The sequence below is a fragment of the Catharus ustulatus genome, chromosome 5 (genome assembly GCF_009819885.2).
Source record: "Catharus ustulatus isolate bCatUst1 chromosome 5, bCatUst1.pri.v2, whole genome shotgun sequence".
Lineage (NCBI taxonomy): Eukaryota > Metazoa > Chordata > Aves > Passeriformes > Turdidae > Catharus > Catharus ustulatus.
In genome coordinates, this window is record NC_046225.1 from 63,207,382 (window position 1) to 63,219,396 (window position 12,015).

The 12,015-nt window shown below is 37.6% G+C and overlaps 1 protein-coding gene across 3 annotated transcripts in view; it reads left to right on the top strand.

Moving 5' to 3' along the window:
• STK32B (serine/threonine kinase 32B) overlaps window positions 1-12,015 on the top strand; it is a 166,781-nt gene that overhangs the window by 102,160 nt on the left and 52,606 nt on the right. For all 3 annotated transcript variants that reach the window (XM_033060434.2, XM_033060435.2, XM_033060433.2), the window contains exon 5: window positions 11,487-11,524. In XM_033060434.2, coding sequence (XP_032916325.1) covers window positions 11,487-11,524 — 38 coding nt within the window. The remainder of the gene's footprint in view (window positions 1-11,486; window positions 11,525-12,015) is intronic.

Here is a 12,015-nt window from a genome sequence, read left to right on the forward strand (position 1 = left end):
GGCTTCTGAACTCCTATGACTGTGATGTTTGTACATCTAATGGCAATAAATGGGCCTATAGATGCCTAATTCACAATAGAACTTAATCCAAGTGTTTTAACCTGAGATCATAATCCCATATCTATTTTCACTTGAATAAATAGCAAGAATAATGCTTATAATCATTTCAGTGCAAGTTGTTACTGTAACAGCAGTTTCTCTGCACAGTCTAAATTTACCTTCAACCTACTGTCTCCAGTAGTAATCAGATAACCAGGATGCTGGCACTAAAATCTGTGGTCTCAAACTGTATTGCCAATACCTGATTCCTCATCCAGGTTCTTTAAGAGGAGTTAGAATACTTGGCTGTTTGATTTCAGGCCACAAGAAATATGTGGTTGACATCTCCTAGAGTAGCAAAACTTCTTGGAAGGGTGGTGTATTGAACTAGGAGTTGGGTTTTGGTCAAATATTGTCTGACATATCTCATTTATTCTAAACAGCAATATTCAGTAATATACATATTTATTACTCTGAGAGTTTGTTTGCAAATATTCCTTCTTAAAAGCATACAAAATTATTCTTAGAAGTAACTTATTACTAAGTTATGTGAAGCTCAACATAGAAAAGTGTCATAGGACATGCTACTGACATTTCAAGGTCAGTTTTTTAATAATTTATGAAATACAGTTTTCTTTTGTAGAATAGACTGCGCCTCCCTTCCTGGTCTACCACAACAAACTTTTGCATGCATTAAATTAATAAAATGACCCAGAAGGGGAAGCATATGTAGGATGTCAAAGTCCACTTGTCCGTGGAACACATTTAATATCCTCATGGTGATATGTCCTGGTTGTGTGTATTATGGGATGCAAGGTCAGTTTGAGGAACAAAAGTCCAAATACTCATATCCATCTCACAGGCACAAGCCAGCAGGAGATGCTGTCAGCAGAGAGTGTGAAACAACTTGGTGTGGTGGTTTCCTGATTGTTGCTCTGCAGACTTTCTCCCTGCTGCTGGAACTCAGATCAGTAGAAAATCTGCTTATTGGGAAGTTCACTGCTGCATTGAGCCCAGGCACTTGCTGAAAGCCTGAAACCTTCAGAAGTTGCTGTTTCTTTCCTTGCCCTACACCATGCTGAACAACACTTTAGTTGTCAGCCATGTTGACTGTAAGTGGTTGTACTATGGTATGGAAGAAGGAGACAGTTGTTAAATAATGTGATAATATTATTGTGGATACTGTTGTTCTAGCAGGTGGAGCATCAGCTTTTAGCTATAGAAGTTGGTAGAGAGTTTAAGGTAAATATTAGGGATATTGAGCAGTAATTACATACTATGAATAGTGGCTGACAAGCACACCTGTGTGCTTGGAATTTTGTTAATTTTCTTTTTGAATTTGCCTAATAAGCGGAGCAAACTCTTGGAAATGAAACACATCGGAATGGATATATTCTGTATGTCATGCAGAGAAAAACAAAGGAGCAGCTACATGAATTTCAGACATTACAAAACACCACACTTACAATGCTGGCTTTTTACAACAGATTAAGCAAAATGTGCTTATCTAACAATGCTCTCCTGATTTGTCTTTAGGCAGAGGGCAAATGTCATCAATTTCTTCTCTCATTTAGTTTCACGCATGGATTTCTGCTGGAACATTGGAAGAGGGCCTGTGCCTTCTGCTGGAAGGAGACTGATAGTCTTGCAGTTGCTGGCAGAGTACACGCCAAATACATTCTCCCTTATTTCTAATCAAAAGCTCTCTACACAGGGTCATGGAAGGAAGTACCACAATTGCAATGCATGCACTTTGCTGCTGTACCAGATAATTCTTTCCAAATGCCATGCTCCAGCAAATGCCTAATGAGCTGTAAATGCCTAATAACCTTCCCATGGTTATTGGGGGTGTCACCTGCTCTTGAAAGCTGATTCACATGGAGTGGTTTCACCCCTGTACTTGTACACACAGAAGGGCTCAGTAATACTTGACTCTACAACACAGAAAAATGAAAGTCCTCACCTGTGAGATTATCAAAAATTACTGCTGTGTGGTGACTTTGCATGACTCCTCCACACGATCAGAAGAAGCATTTGGCTGAAGAAGCTTTTTATTTGAAATGCAGTGATGTTTGGTGTGTTGACAGCTGTCCCAGGTTCCCTTCAGCTCTGCCTGGAATTCCAAGACCTGTACCTGTTTAGTATTAACTCTAGAAAACTGTTCTAGCAAAAGAAGTGTCACATTTGTCCTTACTTTAAGTCCTTCAGGCAAAATGAAAACTCACCATTAGATTGCCTGCAAGTTGTATGTGCTTGTAAATGCTTAGTTGAAAAAGCACCATTGTGTCAGGAAGACAAATCCTGGCTGATGTAGCCTGGGCTTGGTTACATAAAAGCTCAGTTTGTAAGGCTGCAGTGGTACTTTCCAATCCTCTTTTCTGAGATATCATACAAAACAGCACAGAGGAGACAAAGTACAGATTCAGACTCCTTTGGGCAAATCTTTCTAGCCTTTATAACATCTAATAATATTTGCCTATTTTTCTTGCCATTGCAGTATATAATTACCTCTACGGTAAAGCAATTTTGGTTATTCAATAAGAACAATATAATGAAATAATAGTGTTTAATATTTTTATTTTAATTTTACATTTGTGCAAATTCAGAAGTTGAACGTAGCCAAAGAAGACTATTATCTGGCTATAAATAACCAGAAATTTGAAAGGTTAACTATAGGAGTCCTTTATTTCGTAAAGGTAATTTTTTTCAACCTGGGGTAACTATTTATCCAGGCTAAAACTGGCAGATACAGTGTTTCCAAAGCCCAATGGCCATCCAGACAAATGTAGATATCATTACTGCCACCTATTGCTGCAAGGAAAGAATTGAAGATGTTTTCATATTTGTATATTTCCACATGGGGATAAAATTGGAAAATAACAAGCTTGTTCCAGTTAAGGCATTTGTAAATAAACATGTTTTGATATCTTCTTAGACAGATTTATCTCCAGAGCTATATAAAACTGGCTAGTACAAGTGTTAAGAAAATCCAGCATTGTCATGGACACCTGGTAAAAAATAGTACTAAACTATTTTAGAAAGGAACTCCAGGCACCACACAACTCAGCATCACAGTAACTTGTATGCAACTGGTGCTACAATCCCAAGCCTTGAGCCAGACGTCCAGATATTTTTTAAAAGTACATAGGAAAGTAGTTGGAAGTAGTTAAGAATTTTTTGTTTCAGCATTAAAACTCAGGAGTGGGAATTGCAGAGATAAAGAGAATAAACTAACACCTTGTCTTCTCAGCTTATTTTCAGTTTTACTGAGTAGTTTAAATTTCAAAATTACAGTGATGCACAGGGTGATATAATGTCACAACATTCTTTTGAGCAGGGACAGAAAGCTCTGAAGATCTTTTTATGAAAAGACAGTAAATGGCAGCAACCACTGCTGAGATCTAAGTGAGATCGAGTGTGTGAACAGGCAATTGCAGGTCTGGAGCTGTCAAAGTCTTTCATTCCCATTCATCTAATAGTAAATAACAGCAAAGAACTTCTGAGATTTTAACTGTGATCTTTTTTTAATACTATTGAACAGTTCTGGAAGTTAGGAAGCATATTGGCCAGGAACAGAAAAGTAAAAAAGTAAATGAGTGGCAAGGTGTGTATGAAAGAAAGAAAAAATGCAATACACCTCATTAACACTGTTTGTTGATCAAGTCCTCCTGGTAATGCCTGCACAATTCAGCTCTGGAAGGTACCTCATTTCTGTGCCATTCTTACAGAAGCAAAATATGTTTGGAAAAATTAATCTCTTGGCTGTACAGTAGCTAATATATATATTGACTTTTCCTTTTTCCAAAGCATCAATAAATCCAAGTAAAGAAAACCTCAATATGTATGCAGTCACTTCTTTTATGAACTGCATGCCTTGGATGTTTGTATTATTTGTGAGTGTAATAACAAACAGGTCCCTCTCTGTGAAAATCAGAATTTGTTTACCTTTCTTTCCATAACCAGGAGAAAATCCTTTATCATACACCTTATGGTTCACTTCAGTGCTCTGACCCAGTGATGTCTCATGTGAACTCAAATAATCCATAGCTGAAGCTTTTATTTCCCAACTTTTTGCTCTTTTTATGGTTGATGAGAATTGCTATGCACCTAGTATTAATCTTAATACCTACTTCTACATAAGGAAATAATATTATCATTAGACACAAAATGCATGATTAAGAAAAACCTTTAACTCAATATTTTAAGGTTTATCCTACTCAACAGTTTGATTGTTAGCACAAAAGAGAAAAATGTACTAGAAAACCTTTATCAGAGTGGAAGCCAGTGTAATCCTTCCACTGACCTCAAGGGCCTTTGTCTGAATACTGCTTCTTTTGCATCCTTATGAAAATGCAAAATCCATCTAATTTAATTTCTCTGTGAATGTGTTGAAACTATCTTTGAGAAAAATACCCTTAATGTTCTGGAAGGACATGGTCTGCCTTCACTGTCAGCCCATGAATTTTCAGTGATTCACATGTAAATTTGGGGTCACTATACCCAGACTGAGACAAACACATCTTGTGACCTATGGAGTTTTGTTGTCCATGGACTCTAGGCATCACCACGTGGAGGAGGGTGGCCATGGGCTGCAATGCTGGCTGTCATTTACAGGGAGTTACTCAACTTCTGCTCTGACTTGATGGGCCTCTTTCCTCCTTGTAGAACTTGTCTAAACATAAGTCATCATAGGCAAAATTCAGGTAGGAAGGAATCTCAGGAGGTCTCCAGTCCAATCTTCTGATTAAATCATGACCAAATACAACACCAGTTTTCCCAGGGATTTATGTAGTCATGTCTTGAAAACTGCAGGTATAGTGACCATACAACAACTCTGGGAATCCTGTTCCTCTCTGTTTTCATGGTGGAAGTTTTTTTAATATCCAGTCTGAAGTCCCTTATTGCAAGTCACACTTGCTTTTTGCATGCTAGATTCTGTCCTTTGAATGAAACTGAGTATTGTCTTCTGTCTAGTCAAAAAAAAAACCAGGCAGAACCTACTTTTAAAAATCTAAGGCTTCATTTCATCAGTATGTACAGAACTGTGTTTTCTCTTTTACTCGTCTATGGTCAATGAACACTTGAAGTCCCAGTGGTCCTCATTTTGAGGAAATCAATCATCATTAAAAGGTGGAAATAGTCCATTATAAGTCATGCTAGCATAACTGCTTTCAACTGGAATGCTCATATATGGTACTGCCAGAGTTTAGAAGCTCAGGAGAATATGAGCTCAAGAGTTCATATTATCAAAATGCGATATATTAGATCCTGGCCTGAGCCAGCAAGGCAAAGAATGAAACATATCAGACATAAATCTGAAATAATATACATTGACTTTTTGCTGACACTAAATTAAGGGTTAGGGGTTATTACAGCTATAAATTCTGACCTATACAGAAAAAATGATAAAATGAGAAAATGTAGGCAAAAGCAAAAAAATCACAAAATTAAATACGGCAGAAAGAAAGTCTGTGGTGTGTATAAGTTTGTTGCAAAATTGAAATGCAGACTTAAGCAGATGGACAGTGTTTTTCAATGCTCACAGGTTTAAGAAAAAGCATAGATCTTGTGTTTGGTATTATTACAGGTGTGTTTCAAAAAGATGAAGGGTAGACAGTGTCTGTAGAAGTGCTTTCCTTAATCAATTAGATTAATCTTAGCTGGAGTAACTCTAGCTGGGAGTTCTGTTATTCACATCAATGGCTAAATCTTTGCTTAAGCCTCAGAAGCATTTTTATGAAATTATGTCTTGTAGTAATCAACTTGAGTTTAATTCTCTGTTGAATAAATAGAGCACTGTTTGTTTAGCTTACTTTGGTTTTATGGAATATGAATCCACATTTGTGTTCCAAAAGCAAATAGAGGAGGTTTTTCAACCATGTAGATATCATTATTTATCTCATCACATCTTACAGGTCTCTGCTGTTTACTAAGCAATCTGATCTATTTGCTCTTTATTCACAAGATATTTTTTTGTTTAGCCTTAGATCTTCTCTTTTTTGACTCTTTTCTTACAGATCCTAAGAAATTATATAACAAAAAAGACCTACATTATTTTAAATTACTGCATAGCACCTTTTTTCTATCATTTTCTGTAACCTACTTGAAATTAGTTATTATGAATGTGAAATGGTAGACAATGAACCAGCCATCAGTTTTTTTTTTTCTGGGCAATTCATGGCTGAATTCATCAGAAATACCCCTTTCTTTTGCAGATGGATGTTTCAAGTCTAATCAGTAAAAACAGAGACAAAAGGTAATGAAGACTTGATTGATCATATCACATGAAACTTTTTTTTGAGATTGTACTGAATTTCAAGCTTTAGGGCAAGTGGCATCATCACATGTTTTTCAGTCTTTTTTTAATGATTATTTAATCTAATAAGGGACACAATAGAGTGACCTCTGGAAAGTTATTTATGGTCATTAATCCAGGTGAGTAATTCAGGTTCTCCCCTTTTGATGTATATGTATAATTCCTGTCACTTTGTCTCACACTGGCAGTGTCATAGATCACAGTCACAGACTAGATTTGGTCATTCCTACTGAGATTTCTCAGAGTCCTCTTTAGGTGATATAATCCTATTTCTTTTACCACTTACATAGCTAATAAATATCGTGCCACACCTCTCCAGTGCTAAACTGCAGGGCATTTCAATTTTAACCTCATTTTAAGATGAAGATTGGCTATTTATTCCTACTATTTTCTTAATGAGGATTCAAACCCCATGATAGAATTTAAGAGGTGAAAGCTCTCACTAGCTGCCAATTGCTATGGACTATATCAAAGGCTCACTAAATTCCACATATACATTTCTCTCACTGGTTTCTTCAATCTTTCATGAACTTTCTTGCAGTCAAAAGGAGGGGAAGTAAGACAGTCCTTGAACTTGGATACATCATTTTTCGTAGACTCAGACTAATTCAGGGTGGAAGGGACCTCCAGAGGCCTCCAGTATAATGATCTTCCCAAAGCAGGGTCAGTCTTCAGATCAGAACAGGTTATTTGGGATTTATCCAGTCAGGTCTTGAAAACCAACAAGGATGGAGACTGCATGACTTCTCCACCTCTCAATTTAGAAACCTGCTTCTACTTCACTTAATAATATCAGAAAGAAACGGATGGAAAATGTAATTAAAATGCAGATCCTTGAACTCAAGTCCCTTATAGCCATTGTGAGCCTTTCCAGGGAGGGCATGCTGACTGGCATATGCAGTGGACATGAGCTGAGCCACATGCATGGTTTCACTCCATGCACAGAGAAAATCTTCAAGCACATGGGATGCACACAGAGCCTGGATATTATAGAAGATACAAGTAGTTTATTAATTGTTCTTTCCTACTTGGAAATTATATCCAGTGTCTTCTTACTCAACTTTCATCCTTCACTAAGGCAATTGAAGAACTCTAGAAATGGTTTCACAGGCTATATCAAGAAGTGGCAATTAAATTGCGGGATTTTTCTATTTTTTTCTCAATTGTTTACACTTTTGAGTTTCTTGAGCCAGTTTTTAAGTTAGCTATGCCTTGTCCTGTCACTGAGCAAAAGACTTTGAAGGTTTCTCTGCTCTAATTTGTATGTGGGTCTGATATTTCTGCATATAAAAAGAGTTGGAGTAGTACTGGTACAGACTGACAAAGTTGTACTTCTGAAATCAGTGTTGAAGATGCTTCCATAGCTCTGCTGGTCATTGCTTGATGAATGGTCAGAGAGAAGTCCAGGGCATGTCTGAATCCAAATGTGGTGAGTGTGATCCTTGCAAAATCCTTCAATTTCTCCTATGAGCTGGTACAAAGTACTTGGATTTGAAATGAGTGTTTCAATTAATTCTCTTAACTAGCGATATGTATAACAGGAAAACCCTGAAGTTAAGGGGCTGCATTTCACACCCTACTGTTTAAACATCTTGCTAATGGGAAATTTATTTCAGAAAACTTGATGTGCAATCTTTCACCTACATAGTATGTTTGAATTTAAACTGTTTAACTAAAGAGGTTTTATCTTTTAAATTCACTAAAACAGTGGTTTAGTGAGTTTAATTAGAGTGTTTATCTAGGAGAACTAAACATAACAGACCCCAGAAACCCTCAGTTCTGAACATACCCAGTAACTTGCCATGTACCTGGGTCGTGTTGCCCTTGACCCCACTGACCCCTCTCTGCCCTGCACCTGGCTGGCAGCGGTCAGTGCAAGGGCAGAACAGTGCCCTTGCTCCTCTGCACTCTTTAGAGCTTTCAACAAGCTGCCTCTGGAGAGCAGAGCTTTTAGAGCAGGCTGCAAACTGGGGACAATCACACAGCAGAGAGCTGCTGGAGGGCACATCCTGCACAGTGACCCTGTGTTTGTCTTCCTCGCTGCCACGTGAATCCGTGCATCTCATGCATTCCCAGGTGTGTGACCCCAAAACAGCAGGGTCTCACCTAATAAACTTGTTTACCTTCTGCTGTCAGAGAGATTTTTACTTGCTGTAAAAGCAGTTTAAAATAGCCTACTTGAGGTCTGAGGCAGGGTTATGAGTCCTTCAGGTTGCCTCAGGGGCTGAGGGGTTGCCCTGCTGTGTGCAAGGCTATACACCCTGTGGTGCCTGCCCCCAGCTACATCCTGCCCCCGAGCAAAATGAGCAAAGCCAACAGTGGGAACATGCCTTAGGTGAGAAAGGCTTTATGGTTTGTGAACATCTGTATCAACTATCAGCCACTGCCTGAATTAGTCATAGAAAGATAAGCACAGATCTAATTTTATCACTCAACTTTCTGAATATTACAGACACAAACTGAATGAAGAATGTATTTGATGATACAGTTGTCAAGTGGATTTGTCAATGTCTTTTCTGGTGGCTATAAAAATGCATAGTCTGTTTAATGATGCAATGCCATAGCAGATATTCAAATTGTTTGAACTGGTCTTCTTTTTAAAAAAAGATAGAAAAGGCACAGTCATGTAATGAGCAATCCCTGAGTGCTGTATTGTTATACACATGGAGTGGCTCATAAAGATGAATTTCTCCTTTTGATCAGTTTTATTCTTGGTGAAGTGTTAATGACTGTATCATTCTAATTCTTAATTTTCTAAACTGGGGAAAAAAGTTTTGGGTGTTTTTGAATGTATCACCGATTTTAAAAAAACACAAAAAAGACTCAAATGTACTTGTGTATGACCAATATTTTTACCCACGTGAGAAGTGCAGAGTCAGTTTGTGCTTGTTAAAATTTTTGAAGACAAAGCTTAAAATATTTAATTCAACTGTCAAAACTATTACTTACTTCCATGGAAGTAAGACTTCAAGTCATGAGTCAACTACAAAGACCAGGAAATCATAATTCCTACTTATCACAAATCAGTTATCAGAAGCCAAAGACCATATTGTCACTAGCAAATATAGAAACCATCTGAGCAGTAGCTCTTTCAAAAACTGTCTCATCAGTTGAAAGATTTGATTAACATAAGAATAACATTAGAATAACATTACATTTAGAATTGCATAGAATGTCCTATGCTAATTCAACCAAATTAAACAAAACACAAAATTCTTAATTCAAACAAAACAAGATGATGTTTCATAATATAAATAAATATATTTATTCCAAAAGTTTGTCTCACAACTTCACCCATATGAAATCGGGGAAGGAAATATTATTATATGATCAATGATATGCCAAGTGATCACAGGGAACAGGAAAGGCAGAACTCAGTCTGGAAGATTTTGGGTCAAATAGGCTCTAGCACAGATGTTCCTTTTATTACACAAATAACTAGAACTGCTGCTGAATCAGACAGTTATAGGTAGCCTGTAAGTTGTGCCAAAGACAGTAGTTCACATTGAAATATTGGTTTAACTTGAAATTTCCATTCCGGATAGTTATTCATAATGAGATCCTGTTCCTTACACAAGCTTATATATATGCATTCTACATTATTTCCAAATGTGCAGAGAATTATCCAAACTAATTTCTTATTTATCCTGTGTTTCCTTAGCTGCCACTATGTAAATTATAAAATAATCTTAGAATGCTTCATAATTTCATAGGATTCAGCAAGTGCTAGAAAGGGGGGAATCCAGAATCTAAGGAAAGTGTAGGTTTCCTTCTTCTGTCAATAAAGATGTGAAATTTAGGTGATGACTGAGCTCATATCATGCAAGCAATAAATGCATTATAATTACTATTGTAATCTTATTCCTGTGTAATGTTTACTTTAGAAGTCCTTCTCTAAATTTGGAAAAATAACGTCTAGTGTAACACATTTTCCTTTTGCAACACTTTGTTTTTTTGATTATTCCGTTTATGGACAGGCTGTGAAAAAGCTTTCCTAGGAAATGTTTAAATTTAAATAATCCAGCCATCTCTTATCTAAAAGAGATTACAGGGCTGGGAGTGTTTGCAGTTCATTTGCAGGAATTCAAGAGTTTATTTTGCCAGTTTATGGTTCCTTGTCTTTTGAGTTAAGTGGAAAATTCAGCCTGAGAACGAAAACTGCTGCTCAAGGTAGGTCAGATGGCTCTGCCACTCTGGCAATGCTTCACCGAGAGCAAACAGTTTCCAAAGTGCATGAAGTGCAAGCTGCCAGCGACAAGGCAGTGCCACACTGCACTGCCACATCACACTCACCCAGCTGCAGGGTCAGACAAACCAGGGCCCGACCCAGTCTGCAAAGCAGAGAGATGAATTTTCCCTGAGCAAGTCTACACCAATGGCAGTAATTCTGGACCAAGAAAGAGTGTGGGAATGCCTGGCAGTGCTGGGAAAAAGTTATTTCCATCCCTCCTTAAAGCAGCATGAACTTAGGTCAATGGAAAATAATCCTGAAACTCTGTAGGGCAATATTATTCTCTTGTGCCAAGAAGGACAGAGTTGAGCTGATGCTTCAGCCTGTCATAATCTCCACCTTCTCTTTTCCCTGCTCCTTTCCCCAGCACGGCACTTGGTTACAGACAGCCAGGTGGGGATTTGAAAGCAGAGCTGCTGGACATACTCAATTAGCACAAGACAGATCACAGAACTCTGCCGTGTGTGAGTGACTGTGCATGGCAGATTAGCAGGGGCTGGCAGACAGGGTAAACCACCTATGTTTCCAATTAAATTATTTCTGTCAGGTGAGGAGTCCCTGAAGCAACCAGTTACCTTCTAGATGCAAATCTGACTTCTCATTTTCACTGCTGCTATAAAGAATAAAGCACATAATCTTGAAAACCAGACCCATGTCAATGCTAACCATATGAAAACAAAACCACAATGAATGGAAACCCAAAGAGCCTCTTTAGTATGTATGTTTTCTTAGGGCACCAAAAATATGTAGATAAAAATCATTTGCCTCTGTGTATTGTATGGTTTTCATTTGGTTTGTAATGATTTAAGTGACTTAGTGCATACCCAAATGGGGAAAAAATTAAAATTGCAGATTTCATTTGGGTACAAAATGTAATGATTTCCTCTCCTTATTTTTCAGGGACATCAAACCTGACAACATCCTACTGGATGAACATGGTGAGTATTGCTTTCTCTCAGAAACCCTAATTCCTGAGATCTGAGTGGCATGCCCATGACAAGCTTTGTAAATCCACCTCCAATGTTGAATTTCTACCTAAATTTGGACTTTCTCAGAAAGCTCCCTGAGAACAAACACCTTGTGGATTCTGTAGTTTTCCCTCCTATTGCCAAATAAATGTGTGCATCAGAAATTTTCAAGATCTGAATACAAAGGAATTTAATATGAATTGAGATCAGCAGGGACACTTGATAAAAAGAAGTTAGTGTTTTATGAACAGGACTCTGTGAATAACCATAACCCCTTTCTAGGTGCCTGCTAAGAGAACAGTACCAAGCACTTCATTTTCTTTTCTGAAGGACTAGGAAATTCCACATAGCAAATTATTTCTCATGTAGATATTTAAAATAAACTTTCTAAATCTAGAGAGGGATTTTGGAAATTTGACTGCAAAGTTTGTGTCCCTACATGTAGTTCTGGCTTAAATAGC